We start from the raw sequence: 18,195 nt of genomic DNA, 5'->3' as shown, positions 1-18,195 counted from the left end.
TTGTCTATTACCATTGTTGGTATGTTGTCTATTACCATTATGGCTATGTTGTCTATTACCATTGTTGGTATGTTGTCCATTACCATTATGGCTATGTTGTCTATTACCATTGTTGGTATGTTGTCCCTTACCATTGTTGGTATGGTATCTATTACCATTATGGCTATGTTGTCTATTACCATTGATGGTATGTTGTCTATTACCATTATGGCTATGATGTCTATTACCATTGTTGCTATGTTGTCTTATTACCATTGTTGGTATGTTCATTCTTCCTACATTGTTGATACAAATATTGTTATAGTGTAATAACTGTTACCTTTGGTAATGCCACTATGATACAACATTTGTATAATCCTTAAACAAAGTAATAGTCAAACTCAATGGAATAATCACTCAATGGAGAACTGGGGGTGGAATTAAATACATTATCTTCTTCCCACTTCCTTTAAGGCAAAACTGGACAATCATGCTTATATACTGTACATTACCTTTTGCATTATTTACATTTCTATTATTACGTGTTGTCAACGTTGTACTTTTTTATTTTAATCTCATTGCCTAAAATAAATGAATAAATGAAAAAAAAATACATACATATATACATATACACATATATATATATATATATATATATATATATATATATATATATATATATATATATATACATATACACACACACACACACACCGTATTTCCTTGAATTGCAGCAGGGTATATAGTATGCGCCTGCCTTGAATTACTGCCGGGTCAAACTCGCTTTGCAAAATAATTAGCGCATGCTGGTCAAACTCGTGACATCACGAGTGACACTTCCCCTGTCATTAAGGTCCAAGCTTACATCACACTCAAATTTTTACTGCATGCCTTTGGTAAGTGCCGGAGTGAGAAGAGGTTTTAAAATAATTAGCGCATGCTTACTTTTTCCGCATGCCTTTGGTAAGCACAGGAGTGAGAAGAGATTTTGAATTAATTAGCGCCCTGGCGGAACTGTATTTATTTATGTCCATATCGCTGTGTGTTAGGCAGTTCACAATAATTAGTGCCAAATCCATTAAGGCGGACACATACACACAGAAATATATAAAAAATATATGTATGTATAAAATTTTTATAACAATCCTTTCATTTTCTTGAAAATCAACAATGCTCCTTACAACCCGTTGCGCCTTATATATATTTATTAATTCTGGTTGTGCTTATTCTGGTTATCTATGCAACATTTTGACTAAAGAACCACCATTACATGTTATGTAAACTACAAGGAAGTGTTTTAAACGTAGGAAAAATCATAATATGAACCTCTAGTGTGCCTTATAATCTTGTGCCCCTTATGGCCCGAAAAACACTGTAGTCATTTATTTATAATGGTTTTATTTTTAATTAATTTTACTGTATTTATTTTTTCCCCTTTACATTTTATTATTTTAACATTTGGCCCTTTCTTTTTTTTTTTGCTTCACTACTACATACGTCCTTAACCTATGACTATTACTTGTTTGTTACACGATAACATTAAAACAGAAAGTGAACAAGCAAAAGGGATATGATTAAATAATAAATCATAATACAAATAATTTCTGCTTCTTCCTACTCTTTTTGGGACATGCAGGATTGTGCAAATGTAACCACGTGATGTTACTGAATGTTTAACATATCCAAAACTAATCAACACATGAGTAATATAAGTATTTTTAAAATAAAACAATAAAAATAAGGGATGATATTCTAACCCTACTTGAGAAGGACGTTTACGTTTAAACACATCTTAGTGCAGTACTTGACCACAGCACCCTTACCATCAGATAACAGCTGCAATTAAGCTGGTTAGAAAAAGGAAGTCATTTGCATTCTGTCTTTTCAAAAGGCCTCATCAATCCTCGTCACTGTGTCCTTAATCTCTGTCGTGAGTACCTGGAGGACCCTTGAGGAGCACAAAGGTTGTTTTTTTAGTTCTAAGGACACACTAAAAACCCAAGTCAAATAACAGGAGAATTCTGCTGCTTATAACAATCTGTTGAAAAAAACACAAGTCAAAGATCCGGTTTGGGAGGAATCTCAGGGCATTCAATCGATCGCAAATGGAATGTTCCGAGTAGGCTTCATCAATTAATGTTCATAGACTAAGATTGGTTAAAGGCCTACTGAAATTAGATTTTCTTATTCAAACGGGGATAGCAGGTCCATTCTATGTGTCATACTTGATCATTTCTCGATATTGCCATATTTTTGCTGAAAGGATTTAGTAAAGAACATCGACGATAAAGTTTGCAACTTTTGGTCGTAATAAAGAAGCCTTGCCTCTACCGGAAGTAGCAGACGATGTGCGCGTGACGTCACTGGTTGTAGAGCTCCTCACGTCCTCACATTGTTTACAATCATAGCCACCAGCAGCTAGAGCGATTAGGACCGAGAAAGCGACAATTTCCCCATTAATTTGAGCGAGGATGAAATATTCGTGGATGAGGATAGTGAGAGTGAAGGACTAGAAGAAAGAAAAATAAAAGACGAGGGCAGGAGCGATTCAGATGTTATTAGACACATTTACTAGGATATTATGGAAAATCCCTTATCTGCTTATTGTGTTACAAGTGTTTTAGTGAGATTATATGGTTGTACCTGAAAGTCGGAGGGGTGTGGTGACCGCCAGTGTCTCTGAGGGAAGCCATGTAAGGAGCCAAGAAAGTCGCAGCTGCCTCTTTGACAGCTGCAGGAGGAACGACACAAGCTCCGCTCATGTTTCCGGTAAGAGCCGACTTATTACCACAATTGTCTCACCGAAACCTGCCGGTTGACATGTGGTAGAGAAACATGTTCGCTTGCCTGCTCTGTTCCGTAATAAAGTTTCACAACAAACAAAGAAACACCAGCTCTGTTTGTGTTGCTACAGCCAGCTGCAATGCACTGCATTCCACCAACATCTTTCTTATTTGTAGTCTCCATTATTAATTGAACAAATTGCAAAAGATTCAGCAACACAGATGTCTAAAATACTGTGTTATTAATGCAATTAAATCGGAAGACTTTTAGCCGTGAGTGGTGCTGGGATAAAATGTCCGCTCCAACCAATAACGTCACAAGCAAGCGTCATCTTCCCATGACGTTTTTAACAGGATACCTCGCGGGAAATTCCATCCATCCATCCATCATCTTCCGCTTATCCGAGGTCGGGTCACGGGGGCAACAGCCTAAGCAGGGAAACCCAGACTTCCCTCTCCCCAGCCACTTTGTCTAGCTCTTCCCGGGGGATCCCGAGGCGTTCCCAGGCCAGCCGGGAGACATAGTCTTCCCAACGTGTCCTGGGTCTTCCCCGTGGCCTCCTACCGGTTGGACGTGCCCTAAACACCTCCCTAGGGAGGCGTTCGGGTGGCATCCTGACCAGATGCCCGAACCACCTCATCTGGCTCCTCTCGATGTGAAGGAGCAGCGGCTTTACTTTGAGTCCCTCCCGGATGGCTGAGCTTCTCACCCTATCTCTAAGGGAGAGCCCCGCCACACGGCGGAGGAAACTCATTTCGGCCGCTTGTACCCGTGATCTTATCCTTTCGGTCATGACCCAAAGCTCATGACCATAAGTGAGGATGGGAACGTAGATCGACCGGTAAATTGAGAGCTTTGCCTTCCGGCTCAGCTCCTTCTTCACCACAACGGATCGATACAACGTCCGCATTACTGAAGACGCCGCACCGATCCGCCTGTTGATCTCACGATCCACTCTTCCCCCACTCGTGAACAAGACTCCTAGGTACTTGAACTCCTCCACTTGGGGCAGGGTCTCCTCCCCAACCCGGAGATGGCCCTCCACCCTTTTCCGGGCGAGAACCATGGACTCGGACTTGGAGGTGCTGATTCTCATTCCGGTCGCTTCACACTCGGCTGCGAACCGATCCAGCGAGAGCTGAAGATCCCGGTCAGATGAAGCCATCAGGACCACATCATCTGCAAAAAGCAGAGACCTAATCCTGCAGTTACCAAACCGGAACCCCTCAACGCCTTGACTGCGCCTAGAAATTCTGTCCATAAAAGTTAGGAACAGAATCGGTGACAAAGGACAGCCTTGGCGGAGTCCAACCCTCACTGGAAATGTGTTCGACTTACTGCCGGCAATGCGGACCAAGCTCTGGCACTGATCGTACAGGGAACGGACCGCCACAATAAGACAGTCCGATACCCCATACTCTCTGAGCACTCCCCACAGGACTTCCCGAGGGACACGGTCGAATGCCTTCTCCAAGTCCACAAAGCACATGTAGACTGGTTGGGAAAACTCCCATGCACCCTCAAGAACCCTGCCGAGAGTATAGAGCTGGTCCACAGTTCCACGACCAGGACGAAAACCACACTGTTCCTCCTGAATCCGAGGTTCGACTATCCAACGTAGCCTCCTCTCCAGTACACCTGAATAAACCTTACCGGGAAGGCTGAGGAGTGTGATCCCACGATAGTTGGAACACACCCTCCGGTCCCCCTTCTTAAAGAGAGGAACCACCACCCCGGTCTGCCAATCCAGAGGTACCGCCCCCGATGTCCACGCGATGCTGCAAAGTCTTGTCAACCAAGACAGCCCCACAGCATCCAGAGCCTTAAGGAACTCCGGGCGGATCTCGTCCACCCCTGGGGCCTTGCCACCGAGGAGCTTTTTAACTACCTCAGCGACCTCAGCCCCAGAAATAGGAGAGTCCACCACAGATTCCCCAGGCACTGCTTCCTCATAGGAAGACGTGTTGGTGGGATTGAGGAGGTCTTCGAAGTATTCCTTCCACCTATCCACAACATCCGCAGTCGAGGTCAGCAGAACACCATCCGCACCATACACAGTGTTGATAGTGCACTGCTTCCCCTTCCTGAGGCGGTGGACGGTGGTCCAGAATCGCTTCGAAGCCGTCCGGAAGTCGTTTTCCATGGCTTCCCCGAACTCGGGGAAATTTAAAATTGCAATTTAGTAAACTAAAAAGGCCGTATTGGCATGTGTTGCAATGTTAATATTTCATCATTGATATATAAACTATCAGACTGCGTGGTCGCTAGTAGTGGGTTTCAGTAGGCCTTTAACTTAATTGACCATTAAATGGTAACACCTGAATACGTTTTTCAACTTGTTTAGGTCGGGGTCCATGTTAATCAATTTATGGCACCAACAACTTATCGGTCGTGTCACTCTTATAGCAGAATAAAACAAAGAAAGGTAAATTGTGTCCAGCAGTGTTAATTTTGACAGCAAAATTTGATTTAGTTTTAGTCATAGTCTTTGGACTAAAATGTAATTTAGTTTTAGTCTAGTTTTAGTTGACGAAACCTCATAAGATTATAGTCGACGAAAACTACAGTAGATTTACTCGACTAATATGTAAACTTTCCCTTCAATTTCTGAAAGTCAGAGCAAAACAGCGGAAAAATCACCGATACAAGTCGGATTTTGATGAAAATCATGTCTCAAATTTAGTATTTCACGAGTAAGCCGTGTAATAAACGGGATAACGTCGAGTGAGTTGTATGTTGTGGAAAATGCTTACCTGTGTGTGGATTTCGGGGTGATTCGACTGTAAATGTCGCTTCAAGTTTGTTGTGTTTTCCCCCGTAATCCTCGCGCTGCATTTCTTATTGATTGATTGATTGATACGTTTATTAGTAGATTGCACAGTTCAGTACATATTCCGTACAATTGACCACTAAATCCTAACACCCGAATAAGTTTTTCAACTTGTTTAGGTCGGGGTCCACGTTAATCAATTAATGGCACTAAAAACTTATCGGTCGCGTCACTCTTCGAGCAGAATAAAACAAAGAAAGGTACCTTGTGTCCAGCAGTGTTAATTTTGACAGCAACATTTGATTTAGATTTAGTCATACTCTTTTGACTAAAATGTAATTTAGTTTTAGTTATAATTTAGTTATTTAAATTGTTTTAGTTTTAGTTGACGAAATATAAGATTATAGTCGACGAAAACTACAGTAGATTTAGTCGACTAAAGGGTAATATGTAAACTTTCCCTTCAATTACTGAAAGTCAGAGCAAAACAGCGGAAAAATCACCGATACAAGTCGTATTTTGATGAAAATCGTGTCTCAAATTTAGTATTTCACGAGTAAGCCGTGTAATAAACGGGATAACGTCGAGTGAGTTGTATGTTGTGGAAAATGCTTACCTGTGTGTGGATTTTGGGGTGATTCGACTGTAAATGTCGCTTCAAGTTTGTTGTGTTTTTCCCCGTAATCCTCGCGCTGCATTTCTTATTGATTGATTGATTGATACGTTTATTAGTAGATTGCACAGTTCAGTACATATTCCGTACAATTGACCACTAAATGGTAACACCCGAATAAGTTTTTCAACTTGTTTAGGTCGGGGTCCACGTTAATCAATTAATGGCACTAAAAACTTATCGGTCGCGTCACTCTTCGAGCAGAATAAAACAAAGAAAGGTACCTTGTGTCCAGCAGTGTTAATTTTGACAGCAACATTTGATTTAGTTTTAGTCATAGTCTTTTGACTAAAATGTAATTTAGTTTTAGTTATAATTTAGTTATTTAAATTGTTTTAGTTTTAGTCGACGAAAACTACAGTAGATTTAGTCGACTAAAGGGTAATATGTAAACTTTCCCTTCAATTACTGAAAGTCAGAGCAAAACAGCAGAAAAATCACCGATACAAGTCGTATTTTGATGAAAATCATGTCTCAAATTTAGTATTTCACGAGTAAGCCGTGTAATAAACGGGATAACGTCGAGTGAGTTGTATGTTGTGGAAAATGCTTACCTGTGTGTGGATTTCGGGGTGATTCAACTGTAAATGTCGCTTCAAGTTTGTTGTGTTTTTCCCCGTAATCCTCGCGCTGCATTTCTTATTGATTGATTGATTGATTGATACGTTTATTAGTAGATTGCACAGTTCAGTACATATTCCGTACAATTGAACACTAAATGGTAACACCCGAATAAGTTTTTCAACTTGTTTAGGTCGGGGTCCACGTTAATCAATTAATGGCACCAAAAACTTATCGGTCGCGTCACTCTTCGAGCAGAATAAAACAAAGAAAGGTACCTTGTGTCCAGCAGTGTTAATTTTGACAGCAACATTTGATTTAGATTTAGTCATAGTCTTTTGACTAAAATGTAATTTAGTTTTAGTTATAATTTAGTTATTTAAATTGTTTTAGTTTTAGTCGACGAAAACTACAGTAGATTTAGTCGACTAAAGGGTAATATGTAAACTTTCCCTTCAATTACTGAAAGTCAGAGCAAAACAGCGGAAAAATCACCGATACAAGTCGTATTTTGATGAAAATCATGTCTCAAATTTAGTATTTCACGAGTAAGCCGTGTAATAAACGGGATAACGTCGAGTGAGTTGTATGTTGTGGAAAATGCTTACCTGTGTGTGGATTTCGGGGTGATTCGACTGTAAATGTCGCTTCAAGTTTGTTGTGTTTTTCCACGTAATCCTCGCGCTGCATTTCTTATTGATTGATTGATTGATACGTTTATTAGTAGATTGCACAGTTCAGTACATATTCCGTACAATTGAACACTAAATGGTAACACCCGAATAAGTTTTTCAACTTGTTTAGGTCGGGGTCCACGTTAATCAATTAATGGCACTAAAAACTTATCGGTCGCGTCACTCTTCGAGCAGAATAAAACAAAGAAAGGTACCTTGTGTCCAGCAGTGTTAATTTTGACAGCAACATTTGATTTAGTTTTAGTCATAGTCTTTTGACTAAAATGTAATTTGGTTTTAGTCATAATTTAGTTATTTAAATTGTTTTAGTTTTAGTTGACGAAATATAAGATTATAGTCGACGAAAACTACAGTAGATTTAGTCGACTAAAGGGTAATACTGTATGTAAACTTTCCCTTCAATTACTGAAAGTCAGAGCAAAACAGCGGAAAAATCACCGATACAAGTCGTATTTTGATGAAAATCATGTCTCAAATTTAGTATTTCACGAGTAAGCCGTGTAATAAACGGGATAACGTCGAGTGAGTTGTATGTTGTGGAAAATGCTTACCTGTGTGTGGATTTTGGGGTGATTCGACTGTAAATGTCGCTTCAAGTTTGTTGTGTTTTTCCCCGTAATCCTCGCGCTGCATTTCTTATTGATTGATTGATTGATACGTTTATTAGTAGATTGCACAGTTCAGTACATATTCCGTACAATTGAACACTAAATGGTAACACCCGAATAAGTTTTTCAACTTGTTTAGGTCGGGGTCCACGTTAATCAATTAATGGCACTAAAAACTTATCGGTCGCGTCACTCTTCGAGCAGAATAAAACAAAGAAAGGTACCTTGTGTCCAGCAGTGTTAATTTTGACAGCAACATTTGATTTAGTTTTAGTCATAGTCTTTTGACTAAAATGTAATTTGGTTTTAGTCATAATTTAGTTATTTAAATTGTTTTAGTTTTAGTTGACGAAATATAAGATTATAGTCGACGAAAACTACAGTAGATTTAGTCGACTAAAGGGTAATATGTAAACTTTACCTTCAATTACTGAAAGTCAGAGCAAAACAGCGGAAAAATCACCGATACAAGTCGTATTTTGATGAAAATCATGTCTCAAATTTAGTATTTCACGAGTAAGCCGTGTAATAAACGGGATAACGTCGAGTGAGTTGTATGTTGTGGAAAATGCTTACCTGTGTGTGGATTTTGGGGTGATTCGACTGTAAATGTCGCTTCAAGTTTGTTGTGTTTTTCCCCGTAATCCTCGCGCTGCATTTCTTATTGATTGATTGATTGATACGTTTATTAGTAGATTGCACAGTTCAGTACATATTCCGTACAATTGAACACTAAATGGTAACACCCGAATAAGTTTTTCAACTTGTTTAGGTCGGGGTCCACGTTAATCAATTAATGGCACTAAAAACTTATCGGTCGCGTCACTCTTCGAGCAGAATAAAACAAATAAAGGTACCTTGTGTCCAGCAGTGTTAATTTTGACAGCAACATTTGATTTAGTTTATGTCATAGTCTTTTGACTAAAATGTAATTTGGTTTTAGTCATAATTTAGTTATATAAATTGTTTTAGTTTTAGTTGACGAAATATAAGATTATAGTCGACGAAAACTACAGTAGATTTAGTCGACTAAAGGGTAATATGTAAACTTTCCCTTCAATTACTGAAAGTCGGAGCAAAACAGCGGAAAAATCCCCGATACAAGTCGTATTTTGATGAAAATCGTGTCTCAAATTTAGTATTTCACGAGTAAGCCGTGTAATAAACGGGATAACGTCGAGTGAGTTGTATGTTGTGGAAAATGCTTACCTGTGTGTGGATTTTGGGGTGATTCGACTGTAAATGTCGCTTCAAGTTTGTTGTGTTTTTCCCCGTAATCCTCGCGCTGCATTTCTTATTGATTGATTGATTGATACGTTTATTAGTAGATTGCACAGTTCAGTACATATTCCGTACAATTGACCACTAAATGGTAACACCCGAATAAGTTTTTCAACTTGTTTAGGTCGGGGTCCACGTTAATCAATTAATGGCACTAAAAACTTATCGGTCGCGTCACTCTTCGAGCAGAATAAAACAAAGAAAGGTACCTTGTGTCCAGCAGTGTTAATTTTGACAGCAACATTTGATTTAGTTTTAGTCATAGTCTTTTGACTAAAATGTAATTTAGTTTTAGTTATAATTTAGTTATTTAAATTGTTTTAGTTTTAGTCGACGAAAACTACAGTAGATTTAGTCGACTAAAGGGTAATATGTAAACTTTCCCTTCAATTACTGAAAGTCAGAGCAAAACAGCGGAAAAATCACCGATACAAGTCGTATTTTGATGAAAATCGTGTCTCAAATTTAGTATTTCACGAGTAAGCCGTGTAATAAACGGGATAACGTCGAGTGAGTTGTATGTTGTGGAAAATGCTTACCTGTGTGTGGATTTTGGGGTGATTCGACTGTAAATGTCGCTTCAAGTTTGTTGTGTTTTTCCCCGTAATCCTCGCGCTGCATTTCTTATTGATTGATTGATTGATTGATACGTTTATTAGTAGATTGCACAGTTCAGTACATATTCCGTACAATTGAACACTAAATGGTAACACCCGAATAAGTTTTTCAACTTGTTTAGGTCGGGGTCCACGTTAATCAATTAATGGCACTAAAAACTTATCGGTCGCGTCACTCTTCGAGCAGAATAAAACAAAGAAAGGTACCTTGTGTCCAGCAGTGTTAATTTTGACAGCAACATTTGATTTAGTTTTAGTCATAGTCTTTTGACTAAAATGTAATTTGGTTTTAGTCATAATTTAGTTATTTAAATTGTTTTAGTTTTAGTTGACGAAATATAAGATTATAGTCGACGAAAACTACAGTAGATTTAGTCGACTAAAGGGTAATATGTAAACTTTACCTTCAATTACTGAAAGTCAGAGCAAAACAGCGGAAAAATCACCGATACAAGTCGTATTTTGATGAAAATCATGTCTCAAATTTAGTATTTCACGAGTAAGCCGTGTAATAAACGGGATAACGTCGAGTGAGTTGTATGTTGTGGAAAATGCTTACCTGTGTGTGGATTTTGGGGTGATTCGACTGTAAATGTCGCTTCAAGTTTGTTGTGTTTTTCCCCGTAATCCTCGCGCTGCATTTCTTATTGATTGATTGATTGATACGTTTATTAGTAGATTGCACAGTTCAGTACATATTCCGTACAATTGAACACTAAATGGTAACACCCGAATAAGTTTTTCAACTTGTTTAGGTCGGGGTCCACGTTAATCAATTAATGGCACTAAAAACTTATCGGTCGCGTCACTCTTCGAGCAGAATAAAACAAATAAAGGTACCTTGTGTCCAGCAGTGTTAATTTTGACAGCAACATTTGATTTAGTTTATGTCATAGTCTTTTGACTAAAATGTAATTTGGTTTTAGTCATAATTTAGTTATATAAATTGTTTTAGTTTTAGTTGACGAAATATAAGATTATAGTCGACGAAAACTACAGTAGATTTAGTCGACTAAAGGGTAATATGTAAACTTTCCCTTCAATTACTGAAAGTCGGAGCAAAACAGCGGAAAAATCCCCGATACAAGTCGTATTTTGATGAAAATCGTGTCTCAAATTTAGTATTTCACGAGTAAGCCGTGTAATAAACGGGATAACGTCGAGTGAGTTGTATGTTGTGGAAAATGCTTACCTGTGTGTGGATTTTGGGGTGATTCGACTGTAAATGTCGCTTCAAGTTTGTTGTGTTTTTCCCCGTAATCCTCGCGCTGCATTTCTTATTGATTGATTGATTGATACGTTTATTAGTAGATTGCACAGTTCAGTACATATTCCGTACAATTGACCACTAAATGGTAACACCCGAATAAGTTTTTCAACTTGTTTAGGTCGGGGTCCACGTTAATCAATTAATGGCACTAAAAACTTATCGGTCGCGTCACTCTTCGAGCAGAATAAAACAAAGAAAGGTACCTTGTGTCCAGCAGTGTTAATTTTGACAGCAACATTTGATTTAGTTTTAGTCATAGTCTTTTGACTAAAATGTAATTTAGTTTTAGTTATAATTTAGTTATTTAAATTGTTTTAGTTTTAGTCGACGAAAACTACAGTAGATTTAGTCGACTAAAGGGTAATATGTAAACTTTCCCTTCAATTACTGAAAGTCAGAGCAAAACAGCGGAAAAATCACCGATACAAGTCGTATTTTGATGAAAATCGTGTCTCAAATTTAGTATTTCACGAGTAAGCCGTGTAATAAACGGGATAACGTCGAGTGAGTTGTATGTTGTGGAAAATGCTTACCTGTGTGTGGATTTTGGGGTGATTCGACTGTAAATGTCGCTTCAAGTTTGTTGTGTTTTTCCCCGTAATCCTCGCGCTGCATTTCTTATTGATTGATTGATTGATTGATACGTTTATTAGTAGATTGCACAGTTCAGTACATATTCCGTACAATTGAACACTAAATGGTAACACCCGAATAAGTTTTTCAACTTGTTTAGGTCGGGGTCCACGTTAATCAATTAATGGCACTAAAAACTTATCGGTCGCGTCACTCTTCGAGCAGAATAAAACAAAGAAAGGTACCTTGTGTCCAGCAGTGTTAATTTTGACAGCAACATTTGATTTAGTTTTAGTCATAGTCTTTTGACTAAAATGTAATTTGGTTTTAGTCGTAATTTAGTTATTTAAATTGTTTTAGTTTTAGTTGACGAAATATAAGATTATAGTCGACGAAAACTACAGTAGATTTAGTCGACTAAAGGGTAATATGTAAACTTTCCCTTCAATTACTGAAAGTCAGAGCAAAACAGCGGAAAAATCACCGATACAAGTCGTATTTTGATGAAAATCATGTCTCAAATTTAGTATTTCACGAGTAAGCCGTGTAATAAACGGGATAACGTCGAGTGAGTTGTATGTTGTGGAAAATGCTTGCCTGTGTGTGGATTTTGGGGTGATTCGACTGTAAATGTCGCTTCAAGTTTGTTGTGTTTTTCCCCGTAATCCTCGCGCTGCATTTCTTATTGATTGATTGATTGATACGTTTATTAGTAGATTGCACAGTTCAGTACATATTCCGTACAATTGAACACTAAATGGTAACACCCGAATAAGTTTTTCAACTTGTTTAGGTCTGGGTCCACGTTAATCAATTAATGGCACTAAAAACTTATCTGTCGCGTCACTCTTCGAGCAGAATAAAACAAAGAAAGGTACCTTGTGTCCAGCATTGTTAATTTTGACAGCAACATTTGATTTAGTTTTAGTCATAGTCTTTTGGCTAAAATGTAATTTAGTTTTAGTTATAATTTAGTTATTTAAATTGTTTTAGTTTTAGTCGACGAAAACTACAGTAGATTTAGTCGACTAAAGGGTAATATGTAAACTTTCCCTTCAATTACTGAAAGTCAGAGCAAAACAGCGGAAAAATCACCGATACAAGTCGTATTTTGATGAAAATCGTTTCTCAAATTTAGTATTTCACGAGTAAGCCGTGTAATAAACGGGATAACGTCGAGTGAGTTGTATGTTGTGGAAAATGCTTACCTGTGTGTGGATTTGGGGGTGATTCGACTGTAAATGTCGCTTCAAGTTTGTTGTGTTTTTCCCCGTAATCCTCGCGCTGCATTTCTTATTGATTGATTGATTGATACGTTTATTAGTAGATTGCACAGTTCAGTACATATTCCGTACAATTGAACACTAAATGGTAACACCCGAATAAGTTTTTCAACTTGTTTAGGTCGGGGTCCACGTTAATCAATTAATGGCACTAAAAACTTATCGGTCGCGTCACTCTTCGAGCAGAATAAAACAAAGAAAGGTACCTTGTGTCCAGCAGTGTTAATTTTGACAGCAACATTTGATTTAGTTTTAGTCATAGTCTTTTGACTAAAATGTAATTTGGTTTTAGTCATAATTTAGTTATTTAAATTGTTTTAGTTTTAGTTGACGAAATATAAGATTATAGTCGACGAAAACTACAGTAGATTTAGTCGACTAAAGATATGTAAACTTTCCCTTCAATTACTGAAAGTCAGAGCAAAACAGCGGAAAAATCACCGATACAAGTCGTATTTTGATGAAAATCATGTCTCAAATTTAGTATTTCACGAGTAAGCCGTGTAATACACGGGATAACGTCGAGTGAGTTGTATGTTGTGGAAAATGCTTACCTGTGTGTGGATTTGGGGGTGATTCGACTGTAAATGTTGCTTCAAGTTTGTTGTGTTTTTCCCCGTAATCCTCGCGCTGCATTTCTTACACTACGTCTTGTTATCTTTGACGTCAAATATAAAATGTCCCCATATGTCCTCTCTCCTCTTCCTCCCCGGCGTTGACATGTTGTCTTCTGCAGCGCATTCCCGGGTCAGTCTCAAACGCAAACTACGTTTACGTAACTTCCTTACCACGTCGCTCTGATTGGTTCTCTTCCCAACTCCTCCCGCCTCTTCTTAACGAAATGAGTTCCGATTGGATCTCGTCTCTGGCAGACATTTTCGTCTCGTTTTTATTCGTTGACGAATATGTCAATACACCTCGTCATCGTTTTAGTCCACGTAAATTATTTGTTATTTAGTTATTGTCTCGTTTTAGTCAGAAAAAAAAGGTCGTTGACGAATAACTATGACGAAAATTTTTCGTCAACAAAATTAACACTGGTGTCAACAAAGCTCCCAGGTTTCAGCCTGACTTCAAAGGCGGAGCAGGTGCGTGGTACCTTCCGGTCCAAAACCTCTCTTCTCCGTCTCCCACGTACCCACTCAGAGTGCTATCTGGTGTCCGTCTGTCTCATTGTCCAGTTCGGACACGATACACTGCGAGCTCCGTGATTCCCCCCGTGTGGGCGACATCCAGCGTAGTCTTTTAGGCAGGTTGTTTTGCTTCAAGCTCGATATGCTAGTCGTTAGCGCCAAACGCACAGTCCACGGCTCCACTTTTGAACTACTGTCTTTTCACACTAATCACCCACTCCGAATGGTCTCTCTTATCAAAAAACCATGGCACAAAACTTGGCTGTAAATTCTAAAACCAAGAACTTTAACTATCACTGTCTCTCGAGCATCCCGCTTGTCTCGTCTTTCTCGACACACGGTTCCACGTCCCCTTCAAGGGCCGAAAAAAAAAATCGGAATAAACACTTCGCCACAAATACCATATTGTAAATAAAACAAATATGTATTTCACACTGTGATGAGGTGGCGACTTATCCAGGGTGTACATCGCCTTCCGCCCGAAAGCAGCTGAGATAGGCTCATCTTCCTCCAAACAAGACGAGTTGAGTTTATACCAAAATGGATACATGGATGATACAGCAGAGGATTGGGAGAATGTCATGTGGTCAGATGAAACCAAATTACAACTTTTTGGTATAAACTCAACTCGTCGTGTTTGGAGGAAGAACAAATACTGAGTTGCATCCCAAGAACACCATACCTACTGTGAAGCATGGGGGTGGAAACATCCTGCTTTGGGGCTGTTTTTCTGCTAAGGGGACAGGACGATTGATCCGTGTTAAGGAAAGAATGAATGGGGCCATGTATCGTGAGATTTTGAGCTAAAACCTCCTTCCATCAGTGAGAGCTTTGAATGATTGACCAAATACTTATTTTCCACCATAATTTACAAATAAATTCTTTAAAATTCCTACAATGTGAATTCCTGGATTTTTTTTTCACATTCTGTCTCTCACAGTTGAAGTGTACCTATGATGAAAATTACAGACCTCTGTCATCATTTGAAGTGGGAGAACTTGCACAATCGCTGGCTGACTAAATACTTTTTTGCCCCGCTGTATATAACAGGCAAATTCTGCTGTTTGAAAAAAATATGTTGAAAAAACATGGCTCAAAGATCCTTTGAGAGGAACAATAATGTTCACAGGCTAATACTGTTGTTTTTAAGAATATGTTGAGTAAACAAGTCAAATATCCTCCATGACAGGAATGTTGCTATTTTTAAGAACCTACTTTAAAAACATTCGTGACAGACCTTTTAAAGGCTTACTGAAATGAGATTTTCTTATTTAAACGGGGATAGCAGGTCCATTCTATGGTTCATACTTGATCATTTCGCGATATTGCCATATTTTTACTCCGGCTTCCTCCCACTTCTAAAGACATGCACCTGGGGATAGGTTGATTGGCAACACTAAATTGGCCCTAGTGTGTGAATATGAGTGTGAATGTTGTCTGTCTATCTGTGTTGGCCCTGCGATGACGTAGCGACTTGTCCAGGGTGTACCCCGCCTTCCGCCCGATTGTAGCTGAGATAGGCGCCAGCGCCCCCCGCAACCCCAAAAGGGAATAAGCGGTAGAAAATGGATGGATGGATTTAGTAAAGAACATCCACGATAAAGTTCGCAACTTTTGCTTGCTAACACAAAAGCCCTGCCTCTACTGGAAGTCGCAGACGATGACGTCACATGATGGCTCCTGACTGATTGATTGATTGATACTTTTATTAGTAGATTGCACAGAACAGTACATATTCCGTACAATTGACCACTAAATGGTAACACCCGAATAAGTTTTTCAACTTGTTTAAGTCGGGGTCCACGTTAATCAATTCATGGATTCCTCACATCTTCACATTGTTTATAATGGGAGCCTCCAACAAAAACAGCTATTTGGACCGAGAAAACGACAATTTCCCCATTAATTTGAGCAAGGATGAAAGATTCATGTTTGAGGATATTGATAGCGACGGACTAGAATTTTTTTTTATTTATTTAAATGCGATTGCATTGGGACGGATTCCGATGTTTTTAGACACATTTACTAGGATAATTCTGGGAAATCCCTTATATTTCTATTGTGTTGCTAGTGTTTTAGTGAGTTTAACAGTACCTGATAGTCGGAGGGGTGTGTCCACGGGTGTGTTGACGCCAATGTCTCAGTGAAGTCGACGGCAGCTGTATGGGCTGCACAAGCTCAGCTGAGAAGCGACTTTTTACCACAATTTTCTCACCGAAACCTGCTGGTTGACATTCGGTCGGGATCCATGTTCGTTGTGATCCATAGTAAAGTTTCACCTCCGTGAATTTTAAACAAGGAATCACCGTGTGTTTGTGTGGCTGAAGGCTAAAGCTTCCCAACTCCATCTTTCTACTTTGACTTCTCCAATATTAATTGAACAAATTGCAAAAGATTCAGCAACACAGATGTCCAGAATACTGTGTAATTATGCCGTTAGAGCAGACGACTTTCAGCTGTGTGTGTGTGCAGCGCTCATATTTCCTAACAGCCTGTGACGTGAACGCGACGTTTTCAACAAGAAACTCCCGGGACTTAGTAAACTAAAAAGGCCGTATTGGCATGTGTTGCAATGTTAATATTTCATCATTGATATATAAACTATCAGACTGTGGTGGCTAGTAGTGGGTTTCAGTAGGCCTTTAAACAACACGAGAATGTTGCCATTTTTAGAAAAAATCAGTCAGCGACCCCGCCAGTAACAATGTTGTTTTTCCGGAGCTCGTGCGAGAATACCATTCAGGTCGGCAGTTTTTTTTTAAGAATCTGCTGGAAAACACAAGTCAGATCCTGGAAGGAGCAGCACTGCTTTGAAGGACCCACTAAAGCAATGATAAATAAATAAATAAATGGGTTGTACTTGTATAGCGCTTTTCTACCTTCAAGGTACTCAAAGCGCTTTGACACTACTTCCACATTTACCCATTCACACACACATTCACACACTGATGGAGGGAGCTGCCATGCAAGGCGCCAACAAGCACCCATCAGGAGCAAGGGTGAAGTGTCTTGCTCAGGACACAACGGACGTGACGAGGTTGGTACTAGGTGGGATTTGAACCAGGGCCCCTCGGGTTGCGCACGGCCACTCTCCCACTGCGCCACGCCGTCCCACGCCGCTGGTCAAAGTACTTTGCTGTTTTTAGGAATCTGTGTAAAAAAAAATAGTTAACCGCCGATGTCTTTGCTAACTGTCAATAGACATGTTATTAACACAAATCATTGATTCGCGGCCATATTGTTTTATTATCCCCGCGTGTCATCTCTGCTTGCTGTCTACTCCGTGGTTCATTCCTTTCTTCTCTTCTTCTTCTTCTTCCTCCCACCCGCGCAGTTTGTAGGCGGCCCCCTCAGTAACCTCTTTGACGTAATTACACAACTCTTTTCAGACGAGAAGAACGGACAGGTGCTCGCCTGCAAGCGCTGCCCCTCGCCCTCGCCCGTGCACGCCAGGCGGCGGGAGCAGGAGAACAATAGCAGCAAAAGTCCTCTGGTGTGCAGAGACCGAGTCAAGTTGTCCCTGCAGGAACACACTTTTGACTGAGCTCTCTCTCGTCTCCACCCTTCCTCCTCCCCCCCCCCCCCGACACCTCCATCTCGTCTTTGTGCTCACCTGCTGTTCAACCTTGTGCTAACCTCCACCTTTCTCACACCAGGACTTATCCAGAAAACCTATTAAGTTCCATCCCCGCTCTGTCCCTGCTTCACCGTCCTCCCCCCCCCCCCCCAAGGCCATGAGAGACCTTGCTTTTTGAGCTTTGGGTTACCATGGAAACGGACGTCTACCTTCATCGTCAACCTCTCCTTTTCACCCCGACTGTAGAAGTAGATGAAAATACCTTTGGTGTGTCCCCCCCCCCTTCCCGATACTCTTGCACCCGCCCCCCCCCAAAAAAACAGGCGCCTTTGCCTCGAGGAGCATTTTGTCCAACATATGCACACAACGATGTGGGATGTCTTACCAACTA

The 18,195-nt window shown here is 39.8% G+C and overlaps 1 protein-coding gene and 1 long non-coding RNA gene across 7 annotated transcripts in view; one reads left to right on the top strand and one right to left on the bottom strand.

The window, feature by feature from the left end:
- The window catches only part of LOC133563459 (serine/threonine-protein kinase BRSK2-like), a 641,999-nt gene that overhangs the window by 608,523 nt on the left and 15,281 nt on the right, over window positions 1-18,195 (top strand). For 4 of the 6 annotated variants that reach the window (XM_061917593.1, XM_061917594.1, XM_061917597.1 and 1 more), the window contains exon 19: window positions 17,617-18,195. This exon is cut by the window's right edge and continues 1,267 nt beyond it. The exons of 1 other annotated variant lie outside the window; for it this stretch is intronic. In XM_061917593.1, the coding sequence (XP_061773577.1) occupies window positions 17,617-17,771 (155 nt within the window). In that variant the 3' untranslated portion in view covers window positions 17,772-18,195. The remainder of the gene's footprint in view (window positions 1-17,616) is intronic. One more of the 6 variants, XM_061917596.1, reaches the window with a different exon arrangement.
- LOC133563461 (uncharacterized) lies at window positions 206-14,589 on the bottom strand. Its single transcript, XR_009809045.1, has 2 exons — window positions 13,020-14,589; window positions 206-1,927 (listed from the first exon to the last, which is right to left on the bottom strand). It is a non-coding gene; the product is annotated as an uncharacterized LOC133563461 (long non-coding RNA).

Source organism: Nerophis ophidion, linkage group LG12, assembly GCF_033978795.1.
Source record: "Nerophis ophidion isolate RoL-2023_Sa linkage group LG12, RoL_Noph_v1.0, whole genome shotgun sequence".
Classification (NCBI taxonomy): Eukaryota; Metazoa; Chordata; class Actinopteri; order Syngnathiformes; family Syngnathidae; genus Nerophis; species Nerophis ophidion.
The sequence above is the reverse complement of the archived record's forward strand: the minus strand, read 5'-3'. Positions and strand labels throughout refer to the sequence as shown.